General features: G+C 46.1%; 1 protein-coding gene across 2 annotated transcripts in view; it reads right to left on the minus strand.

Annotated features, from left to right (window-relative positions):
• The window catches only part of caln1 (calneuron 1), a gene marked incomplete at both ends in the record, with an annotated part of 84,772 nt that extends 82,631 nt beyond the window's left edge, over positions 1–2,141 (minus strand). The window contains one exon of one of the 2 annotated variants that reach the window (XM_083637486.1): positions 1,960–2,141. In XM_083637486.1, the coding sequence (XP_083493612.1) occupies positions 1,960–2,141 (182 nt within the window). Of the gene's footprint in view, positions 1–1,953 lie in introns of both variants that reach the window. The other variant, XM_083637485.1, reaches the window with a different exon arrangement.
• Positions 2,142–19,763: the final 17,622 nt, after the last annotated feature.

A 19,763-nucleotide genomic window follows, 5' to 3' on the forward strand; every position in this document is an offset into this window, starting at 1 on the left:
GTTTGTACAGTATGCATTACACGAAAGTGCTGCTTGTAGGGTTAGGCATGAAAGAATCCCCCTGCTGAACCACTAAAAGACACTGTCAGCATCCTGCATCCAGCATCCACGTTTTGATTAGCCATGTCTGCCAGGATGGCAGACATGGCTAATCAAAACGTGGATGCTTCACTGTGCTCAAAGCAAAAAAGAAAAAGAAAAATGGTGCGCTGCTTCACTGTAAGCTTTATGATGACTAAAAGTAAACCAAGAACTTCAAAACCACCCATTAAGAGGATATAATCTTGTCTTCTTGAATACTGAGCAAAGAACAGCAGATAATAGTTATAGTACAAATAAAGAGTGATTTGGAGTGAAACTGTATCTGCAGCTTGATCTGCTGCTCTGCATTAAAACGTTGGGATGTGATTGCATTACTGTACATGTCAGTCATCTCTTTGAGTCTGTCTTTCTACAAGACATGACTAATCAATCCTCTCTCTACCTCGCCGAGAGGCAAAGCAGTCCTCGCTTCTGAGGTGAGGAATGACTAATGGAAGCGCAACCTGACGAAAAGAGCACAGCTTTATTCATAGCCTTCTGCATGACAAGGAGGCCAGATGGCAACTTCTCACTTCAGACCCTGCAGCACAACAGCCAACAGCAGCAATGGTGGACATGGAGCGGGATGCTGGCAGAACACGGCTCACCACCAACACACACCGGCTCACTGACAATCACTTTACATCCATCCAAACACAAAAACAACTTTGCACTGAAGACCATGACCCATGGGGACATGTTTATGATTAGTGTGTGTGTGTGTGTGTGTGTGTGTGTGTGTGTGTGTGTGTGTGTGTGTGTGTGTGTGTGTGTGTGTGTGTGTGTGTGTGTGTGTGTGATAAGTTCACCGATGCAGAACGGACTGAGAAACATCAGTCATAATTTCACATAATGTCACATAATCAATGTTGCTGGAGTTTTCAGCAGGATTCAAAAGGTGTAAAGTGCAGCGCACATTAACGCCGAATAAAAGGCAACGCAAGCTTTGCTTAAGGCAGCTGGTGGGCCATATATCTCTGTTCCTGCTAGACTACACTGTGGGGAACAGAAGCCAACTGGCATGAAATGAAATGACCAGTTTAGGACGCCAGTTCTCTTAAATCAGGACCAAAAAGACAGGACGATTTTGGAGAATCTGTACACTTGCTCATGATCATGTGAGAAGTAAGGCATTCTGCTCCACCCTTCTGAATAATTATTTGTTACACTCTTCCTCTCAGTGGAGACTGCTTGGTGCTCTGTTGTGTGATGTCTCTATTCGCACGTATGGATCTGTGTAAAGACATGAAGCCTTTGACAACACTCTACACTCAGCAAAGAGTCAAAGAAGATGCCGGAAACCATAGGCTTGTGAAAACAACAAACAACAAACTGTTGTTGCTTCTAGCAAATCATCTTTAAAATGGAATAATTACACATTTGATCACCAGTGTAGGTGCAGTAAGTTAATTATTTAAGGTGTGTGATGATGATGACACACTAAAGCAGTTTTGCAACACAAACACTAAAACAAAGTGATCAATGTGTGTCAGTAATATATCAATTAAGAGGTGAGGAACAATAATAGGGATGATGAGGTTGCATTCCTCTCCACTGTCTGTGCACTTAGGTCACACCCTGTAAAGAGAGCAGGCGGGGTACATCAACACCAAGCAAGTGGACAAAGACAACTGATCACACCATCAACTACTGATCACACCATCAACTACTGATCACACAATCAGTTCAAAGAGAAAGGAGTCAAATGATCCTCAAGCTGAGAAAAGATAGAACATCCCACAGGACAGCAGGAGCCAAGTGGAGGAGACAGCTCGAGCTCGCTGCGCACGTTAGGCTGCTTCCTGCAACAACACACTCTCTCTCTCAGTCTGTCTCTCTCTCTCTCTCTTTCTCCCTGCTGTTCCTCCTTACCCATACTGGTGACTGTGACTGTACTCGGCCGGATACTGCAGCACAACAGGCTCCCTGGCCGGACTCTCCTCCACGTCCTCGGTCCCGTCCCTCAGGTAGGGGCTGCCCGGTAAGTCTCCATTCACCTCCGCCCGCGCCCTGGCCGCCGGCGTCTGTGGATCGGGCTCGACGGTGACCTCCTCCTCCATGGGCTGGCCGCCTGCTGTGGCAGACTCCCAGACGCAGCAGTGGCTCCAGCAGCAGCAGCGGCAGACTGCCTGTCCCCAGACCACTGATTCCACAGTTTGGGTTTCTCCCAGAGAGGCAGCATCGGTTCCCGGAAAACTGCTGTTAATATTTTGAGCAGTGAGAGCAGCAGGTACGATGGCTTCTCTCACGCTACACCCCCTCCCTCTCTTTCTCTCCGTCTCCCTCTCTCTCTCACCTTGACTCCCTCTCTCTCCTTTGCTCTCTCACTCACTCACTCCTCAGTGCAAACATTCCTCCACATGGGGAGACAGAGTGGAAGGCTCATTAGCGAGTCCCAATGACAGACACAGCCCTGACTGCCTGCCTGCGGTTGCGCTCGCTACACACGGAGGGAGAGAGAGGAGGGAGGGAGAGACAAGAAAGAGAGAGAGAGAGGCTAAGAGAGACAAAGGGGGAGAGACAGACTCAGAGAGGGAGGGAGAGAGAGATTTGAGAAGATAAGTCGACTAAACCCGGAGCTCAACCATCTCTCTGATCCTCTAAAACTTCCTTGTCAATGGGGAGAAAAGTCAGTGTACAACAACAGCTGCAAAATGTGTTTATTATTGTCACAGCTGGGCAACAATGTTCGTAGATATATATATGAAGAATGTTTTCAATCTAGAATAATCTAAAAATGTTATGTAATATTTTAATTACATTTTTCCCATCACAAAACACAAGTTGCAGAAACAAAAATACTGATATCCTTCACCTATACACGTTCTGATCAGGAACTGGATGAGATTTGTCTGCTGAAAATGTTGATTGATCTCTTCTTACAGGCGTTGGGCAATGTTGTTTACCTTCAATAAAGCACATTGAAAAATTGAGACAGACTAGAGACAGAGAGAGAGAAAGGGAGAGAGTGAAGTGAGGGTGAGAATAGGCAGATAGAGGGACGAATGGAGAGAGAGAGAGAGAGAGAGAGAGAGAGAGAGAGTGTGTGTGTGTGTGTGTGTTCTCTCTCCTCTCTCCCTTCCTCTCTCTCTCTCTCTCATTCATTTGCTGGAGACTTAACCGATCACCCAAACCATAACCACTAAACCTGACTGTTACCTAACCTTAACCGAAGCCAACACGGACACAAAAATCTGTTTGTTTTTTCAAATTGGGGACAAATTGGGGCTTTTGTCCCCAATTGGATAAGCCGTCCCCAATTAACTAATTCACTAGTCTTAAGTCTGAAATGTACCCTATGGCAGACCCCCCCCCCCAAACACACACACGCACGCACGCACGCACGCACACACACACACACACACACACACACACACACACACACACACACACACACACACACACACACACACACACACACAGGTCAACTCACAGAGATGCTGTAAAGACAGCTTTGAGAGACAGGACTAGAGCATGTGGAACCACAAGAGCGCGCGTTGTTGGATGCTGCACAGGGGACGCGCACGGCACCCTGGCCGGCGGGGGTCCACAAAGCTCTGCAGAGCCCAGGGGAGGGCTGCCTTTCACACCTCTGGTACATCACACCGATCCACACACACTTCACAATCACTTCCTGTGAAGCGTTCCGCTCGTCATCAGTGTGACAGAAATGATATCCATCACTCACTATTCTCTATCAGTGGGCTTAGTGAGAGCAGGCTAATTAAAACAGCAGGGCATCCTACTTATAGCCTGGTGGGAAATCATGGAAGCTTGTCTTACGGTATAATAATAATAATAATAATAATAATAATAATAATAATAATAATAATAATCATAATAATCATAATAATCATAATAATCATAATAATCATAATGTAGCCTATTGAAAATTCTGGAGAGCAGCTCTTACAAGATGATAATGAGCAATGTAATTAGGCAGTGTAACAACATGTTCTTTAAAAACGGATCAATCGATGGAGGAAGTCAACCGGTTTCCTCCGAGGTTGACTTCCTCCAAATTATTATTTTACCATGTTTACGTGTTTCCTGGAACCCCATAAACATGGTAAAATAATAATTTGATTCATTTTCAAGCAACACGCTGTTTCTCCCATATGGAGGCGGCATTCACCCTGCGCTGATGATACACATCAGAGAAATGCAGGTGTTGGGTTTGGGAACTGTTATAATATGCAGCGAGTCCCTTATTGAATGACTATCCATCCTGACCAACCCACACAACACAACAACAGGTGTGCGGAAAGGCAAATCGTTTCTAATTAAGGTAATTTATAGTCCCGTTTCCCCGACTTACCTTTGGGTGTTAAGTCTTTAAAGTGATCGATCAAATCCGTAATCGATGGCCGCAGTAGAATCCAGTTTGGAGACTTGATACGGTTCCTCAACGATCAACCTCGCTACACTAGGCTGTTTGCTCTATTAATGAATCATCCCCTTCTTCTGGACTACAATTAACTGGTCAATTTTCTCCATCATAACAGGACGGAAGGTTGGTTCGTGGTTTATCTATCAAGTCCTGAAGTCCAGCAGCACACCACACACACCACGGCGCATTCAATCGAGTTGTAGCCTACTTTTCGCAAAACTCAACAGATTTGATTTCCTCTCTAATTTCCACGTCGATTAAACGCTGTCGATAAACTGGAAACATATACATCGCAAAAGAACCTGACAAAAGCCCATTTAGACTTACAGTCAGTACTACACTTACTACACGAGTTAAAATCCATGGACAGGTGCCGCGCGCCGAATGATTGATGAGAGCACCCCGGTGGCCAGAGGAGACGCTCGCGCTCCTATACCCAAATCAATACGCAATCGAGCAGCAGAACAGCGATTGGCTGCATTTCCTACCCCTTATTTTTTTAATCCCACTTTTGTGCCATTTCAACTAGAGAGACTATCAGCCGTCTCTCATTAAATGGGAATATTTCTTCCATGCCCTGGCCGCCTCTTCCTCAGCACTGGTCGTAAAGAAGCCCAAATCAATCTATGTCAAGTTAACCGAACTTTAAATACCACATTGTCCGATGATTACTTTCAAAATAAAATCGTATTCAATGAATTTATTATGGCATGTTTTTTTTTTTTATATATTGGTATAGTTTTTATTGTAGTTTCACGTGATATTTGATCTAATGCTTCTATTAACTAGACTAGTTGTGGTGCGATTTTATTGCTCTCCACACGTGACAGTTTCATTGTGCACTTTTATTTCGAAGGCATCAGGCACGGTCACCTATCGCACAACTTTTTCAGGCGATTTCTTTCGAAATTGACGAAACTCACAAGTAATTTCTCGAATCACACAATCTACAATTTACAGTAGCCTAGGCCTAGTGTATGCTTCGGCATTGGGTTTTCTGAATCCCAACACCATATCTCTTTTTTGCACACCTTTTCAAAATTTAAGATTCATTTTAGTAGCAAGAATTTGACTCGCAGCGCAGTGGTCACATCAACAGAAGATGGACAATACAGAAAACAATCTCAAATTAATAAGTGCAAAGTAAAAATTCTTTAAAGGGCCCATATTTTGCTAATATAATGTATTATTATTTTATTGTTGGCCTCCAGTAGAGTAACTTATTGCATCAGTCATAGTTTAAAAAACTCATTGTTTATCTTGTACTGGCTCTCACTGCCCCCTTCAGTTCACCCTCTGTCTGAAACGCTCTGTTTTTAGGTCCTGTCCCTGAACCCCCACCCTCCGGAAAATACTCCAGGTGGGCAGCGCGAGGAGTTTTTGCGTTTGCAAACTTCTGCCCAGAGAGCTATCGCTGTAGAAGCGAGACTGTCTGTCTGTCTGTCTGACTATCTATCTATCTATCTATCTATCTATCTATCTATCTATCTATCTATCTAGATAAGATAGATAGATAGATAGATAGATAGATAGATAGATAGATAGATCGATAGATAGATAGTCATGCATAACAGAAACAGACAGGCGATCTCTGCTATGGCTACTAAATTTGGTAGTTGTAAAACAATTATATCAACGAGCAACTGATTGTCAAAACGAATTTGACCATCGATGAAAAACGTGACTTGGACATAAAGCAAGCTATCAATTGATTTATCAACATCCCCCTAGCTATCTACAGCTCCGCTAGGCCGGGCTGCACCCGGACATTTCCTTCAGTGGCTGGCCAAGCAGGGATTCTATTACCACGGCCTGCCATAACGTTACACCGGGAGCTTCACACTAGCTAATGTAGCTAGTTAGCTAACTTCCCAAATGCTTGTGACTATAGTGTGCCTCTCCTAGCAAAGGCTACACGGACCAAACCAAAATGAGGACTTGGAGAAGTCAGCAAGTTGGACTAACGTTACAAGTTCTGAAAATATGTGCCTTTCGTCATTCATCGGTTGTTCATGTCTATAAGGCAGCTGTGCTGCTAGGCTAAATAGCAAGTGCTAACGTTACCCAGCCGGTAAGTAACGTTAGCGCTTCCTAGCAGCAAATTGGACCGATGCTGGAATGAGACACATATTTTCAGAACTTACCACTTCAGTCCTACATCCTGGCTCACTTCCATGTCGTCTCCTTGTTTTTGCGGTCTGGAATCCGTTATTCCATGAGACTACTACTGTTGTGTTAGTCCCAGACAGCCAGGCTAGAGAGAGCCTGGTGAGTGGTGACGCCGCCGCGGGTTACTGAAACACAGAACAGGGAAGAGAGGGGAAGGGTGGGAGCTAGCGTGCGCGCGCTGCGCGCCGGCCGGCGGCAACGCTTTGTTGCCAGGGTAACAAGTCCTTACTGACGTCACAAAAATTATGGTTCTCGCACAAAATCGCCATAAATCCATGTCATCTCGTCTACGAGAGTTCATAGGCGCGAGGGGTGGTTCATGGGGGTAACATTAAAACACTTTCACATATTTATTTGAAGCTTAGCCCATGTTTAATATGACCATCCAAGATTGTAACAACATATATATGATACAAAATTAAAAAATGCATAATATGGCCCCTTTAATATAATGGTCGGGGGTAGTGTCCGAGGGATAATGTCCATATAGGCTAATGGGAGGGGGTAGGATAGTGTCTGCGGGATAATGTCCCTGCCATGGGGAGGGACCCCAGCCCGTTGCTGAGCCAGGTGTGCTCAGGGGGCATCGGGGAGGGGGAGAGGGATTCCTGATTTGTGGGGGCTTTCGGGTCTGATTGAAAATGGCAGTAGGGAAGAAGCTGTCCCTGTGTCAAGAGGTTCTGGTACTGCCAGACATCAGTCTTCTGCCATGGGGGTGGGGGGGGCTTGAGGAGATTATGACCAGGGTGGGGTGGGGTCGGCCATGATTTTCCAAGACCGCTTTAGTATCTTGGCAGTGTGTAGGTCCTGAAGGGATGGCAGGCTGCGCCCGACCACCTTTTCAGCGCGGCGGATAATGTGCTGCAGTCTGGAGATGTCCTCGCGGGCTGCAACAGTATACCAGACGGTGATGGAGGAGATAAGGTTGGACTCAAGGTGGAGGTGTAGAAAAGTGCCAATGTTGCCTTTGGCACCTTGAACTTCCTCAGCCACCAAAGTACATCCCCATGCCTTCTTGGTGAGAGCTCTGATGTTCAGCTCCCATTTCAGGGCCTGGCTGATGATTGAATCCAGGAAGCGAAAGCACTCCACGTTGACTGGGGAGTCACCCAGGGTGATGGGGGAAGGGGCTACGTTCTTCCTGTAGTCAACACCCATCTCCACTGTCTTTTGAGCATTGAGCTCCAGGTTGTTCAGGTCATCAGGTGGTCAATCTCCTGCCTGCATGCAGACTTGGCACCATTAGAGATGAGCTCTATGAGGGTGTCGTCGTCATCTGCTAATTTCAGGAGATTGATGGACTGATAGCTGGAATAATTGACAGAATATTTGCCCAGTTTTTCTGCACAAATTTACACAACCAGGTGGAAGTAAGTTGTGGCCTATGATAGGATCTGTCAAGGGGAAAAGCAATGACATCCTTATGGTGTCCGAGGCCACAGACCTTGAAAATAATATGGTATTGTTTTGATCATAAACGCGAACGTTTTGGGTCCTCCGTGATTCAAGCAACAGACCGGCTACTTCAGTTCACACTACTCGGAGTCGGCACACACAAATTTTGTGTGAGCCGAGAGAGAGAGAGAGAGAGAAAGAGAGATGGCATGCTATCTAGCCATCACTAAGAGTTCAGGCTATGGCTATAAGAAGCTCTTTCAAAAAGAAAAAGGATGAAGGCAACAAGGCACAGGCACGCATAGAGGAGGAAGAGTTATCCCCTGTTGCTGTAGCAGCAGATGAGTCAGGACGTGCGAGAGAGAGAGAGAGAGAGAGAGAACTTGGAAGATCAACAAGACCAAAACAGAGGAAGGGATGAGGTTATCAGATGGAGAGAGGGATGTATAATCCACTGAATGATTACACTAGGTAGTAGTAGTAGTAGTAGTAGTAGTAGTAGTAGTAGTAGTAGTAGTAGTAGTAGTAGTAGTAGTAGTAGCATAGGCTAGTAGTAGCTGGCATCTATTGTGACTGTAATGAGCATTGACTATTCAGCCTATATGGGATGGAATAGTGCATGGTTTGCTTTTGTATAATCTAATATTGGTTGGTGATGTGTTCAAATAATTGGTTAAATCTATGTATAAAATAAATTGATAATTATGATCTAATCACCTCACAGTTCAAAAGGAGCCTTCAGCTTCAGGAACAGTGTCTCACATCTTATATTATTACTTTTACTCTGAAATAACTTGAAAATGGTACAATTATCGTGTGAAAATCTGAAGATGGGCTGCACGTCCTAAGTTTCTGGCTATGTTTCATGATCCTAACAACACATCTCTGGGAAAAGCATAATTGCATGTTTTATGACTATTTCATTTATTTTTTTTATATTGGTGGATGTTTGCCTGATGTCACTTCACCTTGTCTTCATCAGTACTGCAGAGAGGAGCTAGACAAGGACATGTACAGTACATGTACATGTACATGTACAGTGGCTCTAATTTGGTTCCCGGCAGAAGTAGAGAGAAGGTTAGAGAAGAAGAGGCATCAGCTGCAAGAACAAGTCTGAATTCTGAGTGTTTTCCTCATAGGGAAAATAGAAAAGAGGCGGCCATGGTTAAGGTGATAGGCTACTGAATTTCAGCTTTAAAATGTATTATTCCTTATGGCAGTTCAGACTAGGGTTGGGCGATATTGTCCTAAAATAATATCACAATATTTGAGGGTTCGATAACGATATTCTTGACGATAGACAAAATACTGAAAAATATTTTATTATTAATTTCAAGAACAAACAATTGCAACAAAATAAGTGTTATAGTTGTATATGTTATAAACGTAACAGTTTGCCTTCAAATATTCAAATATGCCTACAAATATTATCGTGGTTTTTTGTACATGCCAAACACACTCCTTGCTAGCAAAGAGGTAGTGAGCACACTCACCAAATAAGAATAATAATCCAGGTGCACGGCACAAAAGTTTTTGCTTAATTTTTTGGCTTGATTGATTGTATTTCCGGATGCTACCTGTATATAATTTTCATTTCCGCCTTATGCATTACAACGCTGAAGAAGGCCTGCTGGCTGAAACGTTCATTGTAACTGGTCTTGATTATGGAATAAAACCCCTGAAAGGACATTCATTGAGTGCTGGCGTTCTTCGTTCTTGGACTATTATTTTTGTATATGCTCCCAAACCACTTCCACACTACTGAAGTCACTCCCCTTTTTGGAATTAACTCCTCTACCGTGGAGCCGCTTTCAGCCATGCTTGTTGTGCTGTGCGTACATCACACGGTTACGCGATAGTACAATATGAACTTTTGACAATATGAATATGAATTGTAACGCTATATCTATAATGATATTATATGGCACACCCTGTTGAAGTGAACACTGTCTGATGTGCAGAGCCAGAAACAAAGACAGAGGAGTTGGACTGGCTTCAACTCTGTAATGAAGGAGCGAATAGATCAGGAAAGTTGACTCTTGACAGGAGGCAGTCAAGTGATTTCCCAGGCCGTGAATTAATAGCATTACTGTAATTGAAGAGTTACATTCCAAACTGGACTAATCAAAGAAGTGACGCCATTAGTATCCTACAAATTAAATGGACATTCACTCATCCATTTTACCGACACGATGACACTTTGTCACCGGGACAAAGTGTCTACATTTAACCCAGACAAGGCATGTCCTTCCTCCGAGGGGCAGCCAGGAGCAGTGGGGAGCTTATGCTGTAATTACAGCTGGTCGGTCAGGTCAGGTGGCGATGTTCTTGCATGTTTTATTGGGGGGTTCATATATGGAGGAAACCAGGTAAGCATGGGGAGAACATGCAAACTCCACACAGAAAGGCCCTTTTCACAAGACAGCCTACCTGGGCACCAGGCACTGAAGACATGGGGTGGACACGCCCCCAGTCCCACAGTGGTAATCGAACCCAGGAACTTCTTGCTGTAAGGCGACAGCACTACCACTGCCCCACCGTGCCACCATACTGCTGAACTGTACAGCTAAAGGACAGGATTACAGATGCAAAGCTTAGGCTCTTCGATCACTCCAGACCGACGACGTCCCACCGACGGCCCAGACAACAGCAGCACAACTAAAGGGTGAGCTGCTGACACCCCATTCATCCTGTATTATAAATTATGCTCCAAGACTTTGTCTTTTTCATTCTTAAGTTAATATTCTGATTGTAATTGGGGCCTGTTGCCGAACCACCTCCATTAGAAATATGAATAGCTATATTATTATGTTCTGTCTATTTAACTGCTAACATCTATGAGGTGTATTATAATTGCTAAACAAGGTGATTCGTGACTCAGCAACACATTAAATATCTTTAAAGTGAGAAAATACACTGTGGTTGCTTGAAGTAATTACCAATCTCACCATGTGCTGTTTTAAGAGGCTGCTTTTGGCTGTTTTACTGTTTGTTTTTGTTTGGTACTCACACCCGCGGCGTGCGCAGACTGCAGAACTGCTTGGCTCAGTTGGCTGCAACTGCTTTCTTTTAAACTCATGGGTCCACGACTCCACGTTGGAAAAATGAAGACATCTTATAATAATAATAATTCATTTATTTTATATAGTGCTTTTTCCAGACCCAAAGACGCTTAACAGAGAACAAGAGACAAGCAACAGGGAACAGAAACAGACAACAGATACAGGTAACAGGCAACAGTTACAGGGAACAGATACAAATGACAGTGGCGGTTCAGGGCAAGGTAGTATGGAGAAGCAGAGGGGGGGAAGATGACAGGAGGGAGGAAGAGGGGGGGGGGATGGGGGGGCGGAGGGTGATGGTTTGGAGGAGGTGGTCAGGGGTAGGGGAGGTTGTAAGCTTGGGAGAACAGGTAGGTTTTAAGTCGGGTTTTGAAAGTGGGGAGTGAGGGAGAGTCTCGGACGGTCTGGGGGAGGGAGTTCCAAAGTCGGGGTGCGGCACGGGAGAAAGCACGGTCACCGAAGGTTTTGAGTCTGGATGGGGGGATGATGAGGGTGGCAGTAGAAGAGGAACGGAGTGTACGGGAGGGGCGATGGGGGATAAGGAGGTCAGTCAGGTAGGGGGGGGCTAGGCTGTGGAGGGCTTTGAAGGTGAGGAGGAGTAATTTGAAGTCGATGCGTTGCTTAACGGGGAGCCAGTGGAGAGAGTGGAGGACAGGGGTGATGTGATCACGGGACCGGGTGTGAGTGAGCAGGCGAGCAGCTGAGTTCTGGACCATCTGGAGTCTATGGAGGGAACGGGAGGTGATGCCAGTGAGGAGGGAGTTGCAATAGTCCAGGCGGGAGGAGATGAAGGCATGGATGAGGGATTGAGCAGCAGGGGGGGAGAGGCAGTGTCTGACTTTGGCGATGTTACGGAGATGAAAATATGAAGTTTTGACAACGGAGCTGACATGGGGATCGAAGGAGAGGGTGGGGTCCAGGATGAAACCAAGGTTGCGTGCCAGGGGGGAGGGGGTGATGGTGGAGTCGTCAATGGTGAGGGTGATGGGTCCGGTTTTATTGAGGGTGGATTTGGTGCCAATGAGGAGGAGTTCAGTTTTGTCGCTATTGAGTTGGAGGAAGTTGTGGGTTAGCCAGGTTTTTATTGCGGATATGCAGTTTTCGATGTGGGTGAGGGGTGGGTTCTGGAGGGATTTGGTGGTGATGTAGAGCTGAGTGTCGTCGGCGTAGCAATGGAAGTCCAGGTTGAATTGACGGATGATGAGACCAAGGGGGAGTATATAACAGAGGAAGAGCAGGGGGCCGAGGACTGAGCCCTGGGGGACCCCCTGCAAAACAGAGGAGAGGGTGGAGGAATGACCGGAGAGGGAGATGAATTGTTGTCTGTCGGTGAGGTATGAGGTGAGCCAGTCCAGTGCGGTGCCCTCAACACCCAGTTGGCGCAGCCTTTGGAGGAGGATGGAGTGGTTCACAGTGTCAAAGGCTGCGCTCAGATCGAGTAGAACTAGGATGCTGAGGGCACCGGAGTCAGCGGAGGTGAGGAGGTCATTGATGACTTTGGAGAGGGCGGTTTCGGTGCTGTGGTAGGGACGGAAGCCAGACTGTAGGGGTTCGTAGAGGTTGTGGGAGTGAAGGTGGGAGTGAAGTTGGGTGGCGACGATGCGCTCAAGGGTTTTGGAGAGGAATGGTAGGTTGGAGATGGGGCGGTAGTTGAAGAGGTTAGCAGGGTCGAGGGTGGGTTTTTTGAGGATGGGGGTGACAGCGGCGAGTTTGTAGACAGAGGGGACGTGACCTTGGGAGAGTGACTGATTGAAAAGGGCAGTGAGGTGGGGGATGAGGGCGGGGAGGCAGGCCTTGGTCAGGGGGGTGGGGAGGGGGTCGAGGGAGCAGGTGGTAGACTTGGAGGCGGTGATAATGTCGGTGATGAGGGAGGAGTCAACAGGGGAGAAGGCAGCGAGGGAGGGGGGAGGGGGAGGTCAGGGGGAGGGAAGGTGATAGTGGGGGGAGGAGGGGCAGAGGGGTTGGCGATGGAGGCAGTCAGGGAGGAGTGGATTCTGGAGATTTTGCTGTTGAAGGCGTGGAGAAATGAGTTGCAGAGTTCAGGGGAGGAGAGTGTGTTATTGTCCGGGGGTTGGAGGAGCTTTTTGACAGTGGAGAAGAGAGTGCGGGGGTTCCTGTTGGTGGTGTTGATGAGGGTGGAGAAGAGGGCAGATTTGGCGGCTAGGAGTGCATCACGGTAGGAGGAGAGGTGCTGTTTGAGGAGTTCCGCGTGGACAGTGAGGTGGGTTTTCTGGTGAAGTCGTTCCAGTTGCCGGCCGGTCTGTTTCATCATGCGGAGTTGGGGGGTGAACCAGGGGGAGGAGGAGGTGAATGAGACTGTGGAGGTTTTCAGGGGGGCCAGGGAGTCAAGGGAGTCGGTGAGGGGCAGAATTGAGGAGGGTGGCATAGTCATCAGGGGAGGAGGGGGCGGAGTCAGGGGGGGGGGGCAGAGGATATAGTCTGGGAGAGAGTGGGTAGGTCGATGGATTTGATGTTACGGAAGGAGATGGTGCGTTTGTTGGGGCGGCGGGGTAGGGGCAAGGGAGCAGAGAAGAGAATGCAGTGGTGGTCAGAGAGAGGGAAAAAGAGAGGGTGAGGGTTGGAGATGGGTAGAGAGGAAGAGCAGACTAGGTCAAGAATGTGGCCTTTGGTGTGGGTGGGGAAGTTGATGTGCTGGGTGAGGTGAAAACAGTCGAGGAGAGAGAGGAAGTCAGATGTCAGAGGGGAGTCAGGTTGGTCAACGTGGATGTTCAGGTCACCAATGAGAAGGAGGCGGGAGGAAGGAGAAGAAGCGATGGTGAGGAGTTCAGAGAGGTCAGACAGAAAAGAGGGGTGGGGCTTGGGGGGACGGTAAAGAAGAAGGGCAGTGATGGAGTTGGGAAGAGAGAAGGCAAGGTGTTCAAAGGAGGACAGGGATGGGAGGTTGAGGTTGAGTTCGTTGATGGGTAGGGATTGTTTATGGAGAACGGCGAGACCCCCCCCCACGCCCAGAGAGGCGGGGCCTGGCGATGTAACTATAGTTGGGGGGGGTTGCCTGATTGAGTGAGTAGAAGTCCAGGGGCTGTTGCCATGTTTCAGTGAGGAGGAGAAGATCAATGTTATTGTCCAGGATGAGTTCGGATATGATAGGTGATTTGTTGGAGAGAGAGCGAGTGTTCAGCAGGGCAAGGGAGATGGATTTGGGAGCAGGGGGAGCAGGGGGGAGAGAGCGGAGGTTGTTGGGGTTAGCAAAGCGGCAGGTGGTATTGACAGGGGGGCGGGAGTTATGGCGGGGTCCATGGTGGATGTAGCGGCGGCGGCGGAGAATGTTAGATTTGCTGGCGGCGGTGAAAGCAGGAGCGGAGAGGCGGTGGTTGTTGTTAAGAAAGTGAAGGTTGGCAGCAGAGTAGGTGAGGCGGGGGAGAGATCGTGGAAGTTGGGGGGTAGGTGGAAAAAATAATGGTCCAGGTGGAAAAAATAGAAATAAAAATGGTCCAGGGGGAAGAGATAGGAGGAGCAGTAGTGAGAGTCCAAGATGGAGGTATGATATGAGGAGAGGTGACAGTAATCCGGGGAGAATGGTGTTGCATCTTGTGTGTTGTTCTAGACTGCCTGTAAAGTACTGTCATTAAGAAGGGAAAACATATCATTTCCACATGCAGTTGCATTCATTTGAAATTTTAGGCATTTAGGGTAGAGCTTAAATCGGGCCCATAGAAAAACAAGGCTGACCCGAGCCTGTGCATATAATCCAACCTCAAATTTAGGTGACACTCCAATCCAGACCAATGTAAAATTACAAGAACAACAACAACAGTATGATACGATACATTTCATAGATGACCAACTTTATAAGTAATTATGAACCCAAGAAGAGATGACATAGTAATGTAAGAAAAATATTCTTGTGACCCTACAATTGTCATGCTTATAGATGTGATAAATAAAAGTGAAAATAGAAAAGAACTGTAGAGAAAAAGGGAAAATTATTTTTTTGGAACAAAAATTGACGCAGATGGTTCTGCTGCTGCAAACCACTCCAATAGTGTTACTGTGCTCATCTAGATTCAGGGTAATTCAGGCACAAGGAATGCTAAAGAACAAAAAGGCCCTGACAAAGATGCCACCCACTTTTATCTGTCATGGTTACGGCATTTATATTTTACATTTTAGGCATTTGGACACTCATCCAGTATGACTTCTTACACTGAAGTGTGCAGGGAGAGGCTGTCTCTTGACTCGTCTGCTGGTAGATGCACACATTCTCCAGGATTTAACCTGTGACATTTTAGTTACGGTACCGTATGGCCTCTACATGCTGGCCATGCTGTGTATCAACTACAATTGTTTTACTCCAATGAGACCAACTAATCCCAAAACAGTGGCTGATTATAAATGGGTTTGTACCCTGTCCAAGTATGCAAAGGAAGGAGCCACCTCAACTGGAACGATCCCTTATGGGGGAAGTGATGGTGTAAGAAACTGACAAAAAGAGAATAATAAACACATTTCTAAGCATTTCTAATCGATCCTGAGACACTCCAGCGACTGCTGTAGAGCAATGGCCTGTAGCATTTTATATTACAGTTCAATTTCTACACAATTAGTGTATTCACAGGATAACAGAAGAAGGAAAGTCTGACACACCTGATAGTAGTGGTCCCAAGCCTATTATTCACTCGCAGACGCTTACTGAGCAGATTTCAGGGGATTTGAGGCTGAGAAAAATAAAGAGAAAACAAACCACATGAGTGATTTGGTGGATGCTACCGTGCTATCGTGAGCTTAAAGGCTACATCTTTTTTGTGTGGGAATCAAATCTGAAACCCTGGCAGTGTTTTCCCTACACACGGAGTTACAGAACACAATCTTCCTTTTAAGATTCTGTATAATGCATCATAGTTTATCATGGGCTATTGCAGTTTTATTGCACTGCATTATAGAAATGAGAGCTATGGTGGATTATCCATTGATTGTATCTGTGTTTTAATCATTTATGAGTAGCCTAAAGGACAGGAGCCATGCTGGTCCAGTGGATGTTTTGACATCAGTGCATAACTCTTGGTAAAATCAAGACTGCCTCAATATGTATTTGAGTGCTGTGATAGCATAACCATCTCACAAGAGTATAATGAAATGTAGATAGCTATAATTGATTAAGGCCCCTGTACTGAGGAGAAACTTTGCAGTATAGGCAAACAAGTGAACTTGATAGATCATTACTCAAGCAATTAGACATTACACAAACAAAATGTAAAATGTAGTCAGATGAATGCAATCTGTGTGCAAACCAATGCTTAAGGGGCCCTTTACACGAGGACAGTTTCTGGAAGAAACGACACAATAGCGTTTCCTTCACACCTTTTCCTTCACACCAACTTAAAGCTGAAGGAACTTGGTTAGATGATTACACATGTAAAGGTCCTGGAGAGCAAGAATTGACCTTGGCTCGGGTGGTTTTGAAAAAGCCCCTCCCAGTTAAAGTTTGAGACAATAACAATAGTACGAAGCGCAGCAGCAACACTGTGGCCACTCCATGTCCATGCAGCTGGCTACCTTGATACTGAGAAGGAAGCTTGGACCAAAACAAAACCCAGCCGGCCTCTTCCCTCCGCACGGAGGGCAGGCAGCCACTGAGAAATAGGAGTGTGATTAGCCAGGTTGGGGGAGCTAACTGAGTGGAAAATGTAAAAGTTGCCCTATTTCCACGGACCAGGTGACAGACGGGGTCCGCTGCCGTTGCCAGCGCACACATGGCAAATGCAGAGCAATTCCTAAATCACCAATGCTGCAGTCAACCCCGAGGCAACCCTGGGGGTCCAGTCCCTGGGCAGTCAACCAACAACAAGGTATAAATGTACTAAATATCAGATGATGTAACTTGTAACCGTGTCTTCGGGGGACTGTTTGGGTCATTGTTGGGCACAGGATTTTGTTTTGTTTTTTTGCGGCATCTCCTGTCAAGGAAATAGGACTCTTGCCATGGATTGCATTTCTTACTCTTTGTTCCTTGTAATGTTGGTGATCTACAAATTTGCAGTAAAGCTTATTCTTTTATTGCATTCATTGAAAGTTGCTCCAGGAAAAATACATTTTCCTACAGGACAGTAATTACCAAAAATGTAAATGTACTTTCAGAAGAATTAACATATTATGCAAGACAACAAATGTGTCCCGAGTGCACTGCTCATAAACTGAACATTTCAGTGTACTATGTTGTAGTCAGTCAGGCCTCACAACCAATCCAATGATGCAATTTGCAGCAGATGATTGTGTCTGCTCAACTCACTGAGCATTTCAGCTTTCTGCTATGGTACCGCAATTATCAATTTGCTTGGTTTAGTGATTACCACTATTACTGTCATATATATAGAGAGGCAACAGAACAACATCAAATCACTGCATTAGTGTATAGATGCGAACATGTCCAGAACACAACAATCATTTCAGGTGGACTGAGAAGACATTTGTGTACACCAGATACCAAAATAAGCTGTGGTGGACTGAAGGTCTTCAGCTGCACTAGCAAAATACTGTACATAACATGCCTGGGTTTGTGTCTTATGACCATGATGATGACTCCAAACTGCATAGAGCAGTCGCCTGGGAAATCGACCCATAAGGTTCCCGGTTCGATGATGGCTGCTCGACGTGTTGGAGTATCCTTAGGCAAGACACTGAACCCTAACTGCTCCCGATGAGCTGGGTTAGCGCCTTGCATGGTTGTCGCCAGCGTCGGTCTATGAATGTGACTGTGAATGGGTGAATAGTTAAGTTAAGTTAAGTTAAGTTACCCTTTATTTATCCCCATGGGGAAATTCATCCTCTGCATTTGACCCATCCTCTACTAGGAACCTTCATAGAACTAGTCTAGGAGCAGTGGGCAGCCGCAGTGCAGCGCCTGGGGACCAACTCCAGCTCTTTTGCCATTGCCTTGGTCAGGGCTACTGACAGGAGTATTAACCCTAACATACATGTCTTTTGGTGGTAGGAGGAAACCGGAGCGCCCGGAGGAAACGCACACGAACACATGGAGAACATGCAAACTCCACACAGAAAGGACCTGGGACGGACCGGGGTTCGAACCCCGGACCTTCTTGCTGCGAGGCAACAGTGCTAACCACTGAGCCACCGTGCCTCACTTTGAGGTATTCAGTGTAAAGTGCTATGAGTAGTGATAGAAAAGCACTCTAGGCGCATCTGGGTAGTGTAGAGGTAAAAGCACTCGCCTACCACCATGGAGACCCAGTTTCAATTCCTGGCAGCGGTACTTCCAACTTGGTCAGGCGTTCCTACGGACACAATTGGCCGTGTCGGCGGGTGGGAAGCCGGTGGGGTATGAGTGCTGGTCGCTGCAGTAGTGCCTCCTCTGGTTGGTCAGGGCACCTGTTCGGGGGAAGGGAACTGGGGGAATAGCGTGATCCTCCCACATGCTACATCCTGCTGGTGAAACTCATTGTCAGGTGAAAAGAAGCGGTTGGCGCCTGCAGCTGTATCGAAGGAAGCATGAGTGCAGCAATGACCGGGACAGCAGGGGGAATTGGCCAAGTACAATTGTGGAGAAAATGGGAGAGAGAGAGAGAGAGAGAGAGAGAGAGAGAGAGAGAACAGAAAAAGTGTTCTATAAATACCGTACTGAATGACGAGATTCAGATGGTTAATTTTTCCTCAAAAATGGATGACTCCTTATAGTCTAACAGCAAACCACCTTGAACCCGTTTCTCAAATTGGGTATAAAATCTGCTTCATAAAATCTACTAAGCACTGCTGCAATTTCAGTAAAGAAGAGGCCGTTCATCTGCTCCCCCTGCTAGCTTGGTGGCCTGTACGGCAATGAAAAAGCAAATAATTATTTTCTTGTAACTTTAGTTTTTATTTTACATGTCAATATTACCTTTTCTGCAGGAATAAGAAAACCTAACAAAACGAGCCCAGAAATGCAGTGTTGAAGTGTTTTAGGGCTGGTTTTTCGTTAAACTGTTATAACGCCATTGTGTTTTCAATCATCAACAACTGAGAGCAGAGCCGGCCCTCCCTATAAGCAAACTAAGCAGCTGCTTAGGGCCCCGCAGCCGCCAGGGGGCCCCTGTGGGAAGAAGATGGCAGGGCGCAGTCCGTCTTTGACAAGCTCTCGCATGCTCAGTTTTTAAGCTCGAGCAGAACTTCTGGTAAAACTGGAAACTAGACATCCAGACGAATAGGACCAACCCTGTTATGCTAGCTCACTGGGAAGTGGGTGTAAAATAGCACCAAAGTCGGTGAAGTTTATTTTTTACAAAGGTAAATGGGCATGACTATTTTTTCAAACAGGTTCCTAGACCTCGCTCTCACATCAAGATATCAAGCCGCAACTTTAATACACCAACCCTTCCTTACAAATTAATAATTGGCCTCTTATCAGAAATGCCAATCACTTTGTCCCCTGTTGCCCCATGTAGCTTCCAAAGAGGAATGGAGGCTGGATGTAATAAGTATAGTGTAAGAAACCCCTAGTGTTTTAGTGCTGCTCCACTACTTTTGTATGAATGCCCTATTATGGCTGCAATCGGTTTAGCGGTGTCTGACTTTTAAGACATATAGTCATCGCAGTAGGCGTGCACTTACTGGGGCCATTCAAAGTGCTTTGCAGAGTAATAATAACATGGTAAAGGTAAAAGATTTCCACTTAAAAAGTGCAAAAGCGATACAAAATGTACAAGGATTAAAGT

The sequence above is a fragment of the Poromitra crassiceps genome, assembly GCF_964638095.1.
Source record: "Poromitra crassiceps genome assembly, chromosome: 5".
Lineage (NCBI taxonomy): Eukaryota > Metazoa > Chordata > Actinopteri > Beryciformes > Melamphaidae > Poromitra > Poromitra crassiceps.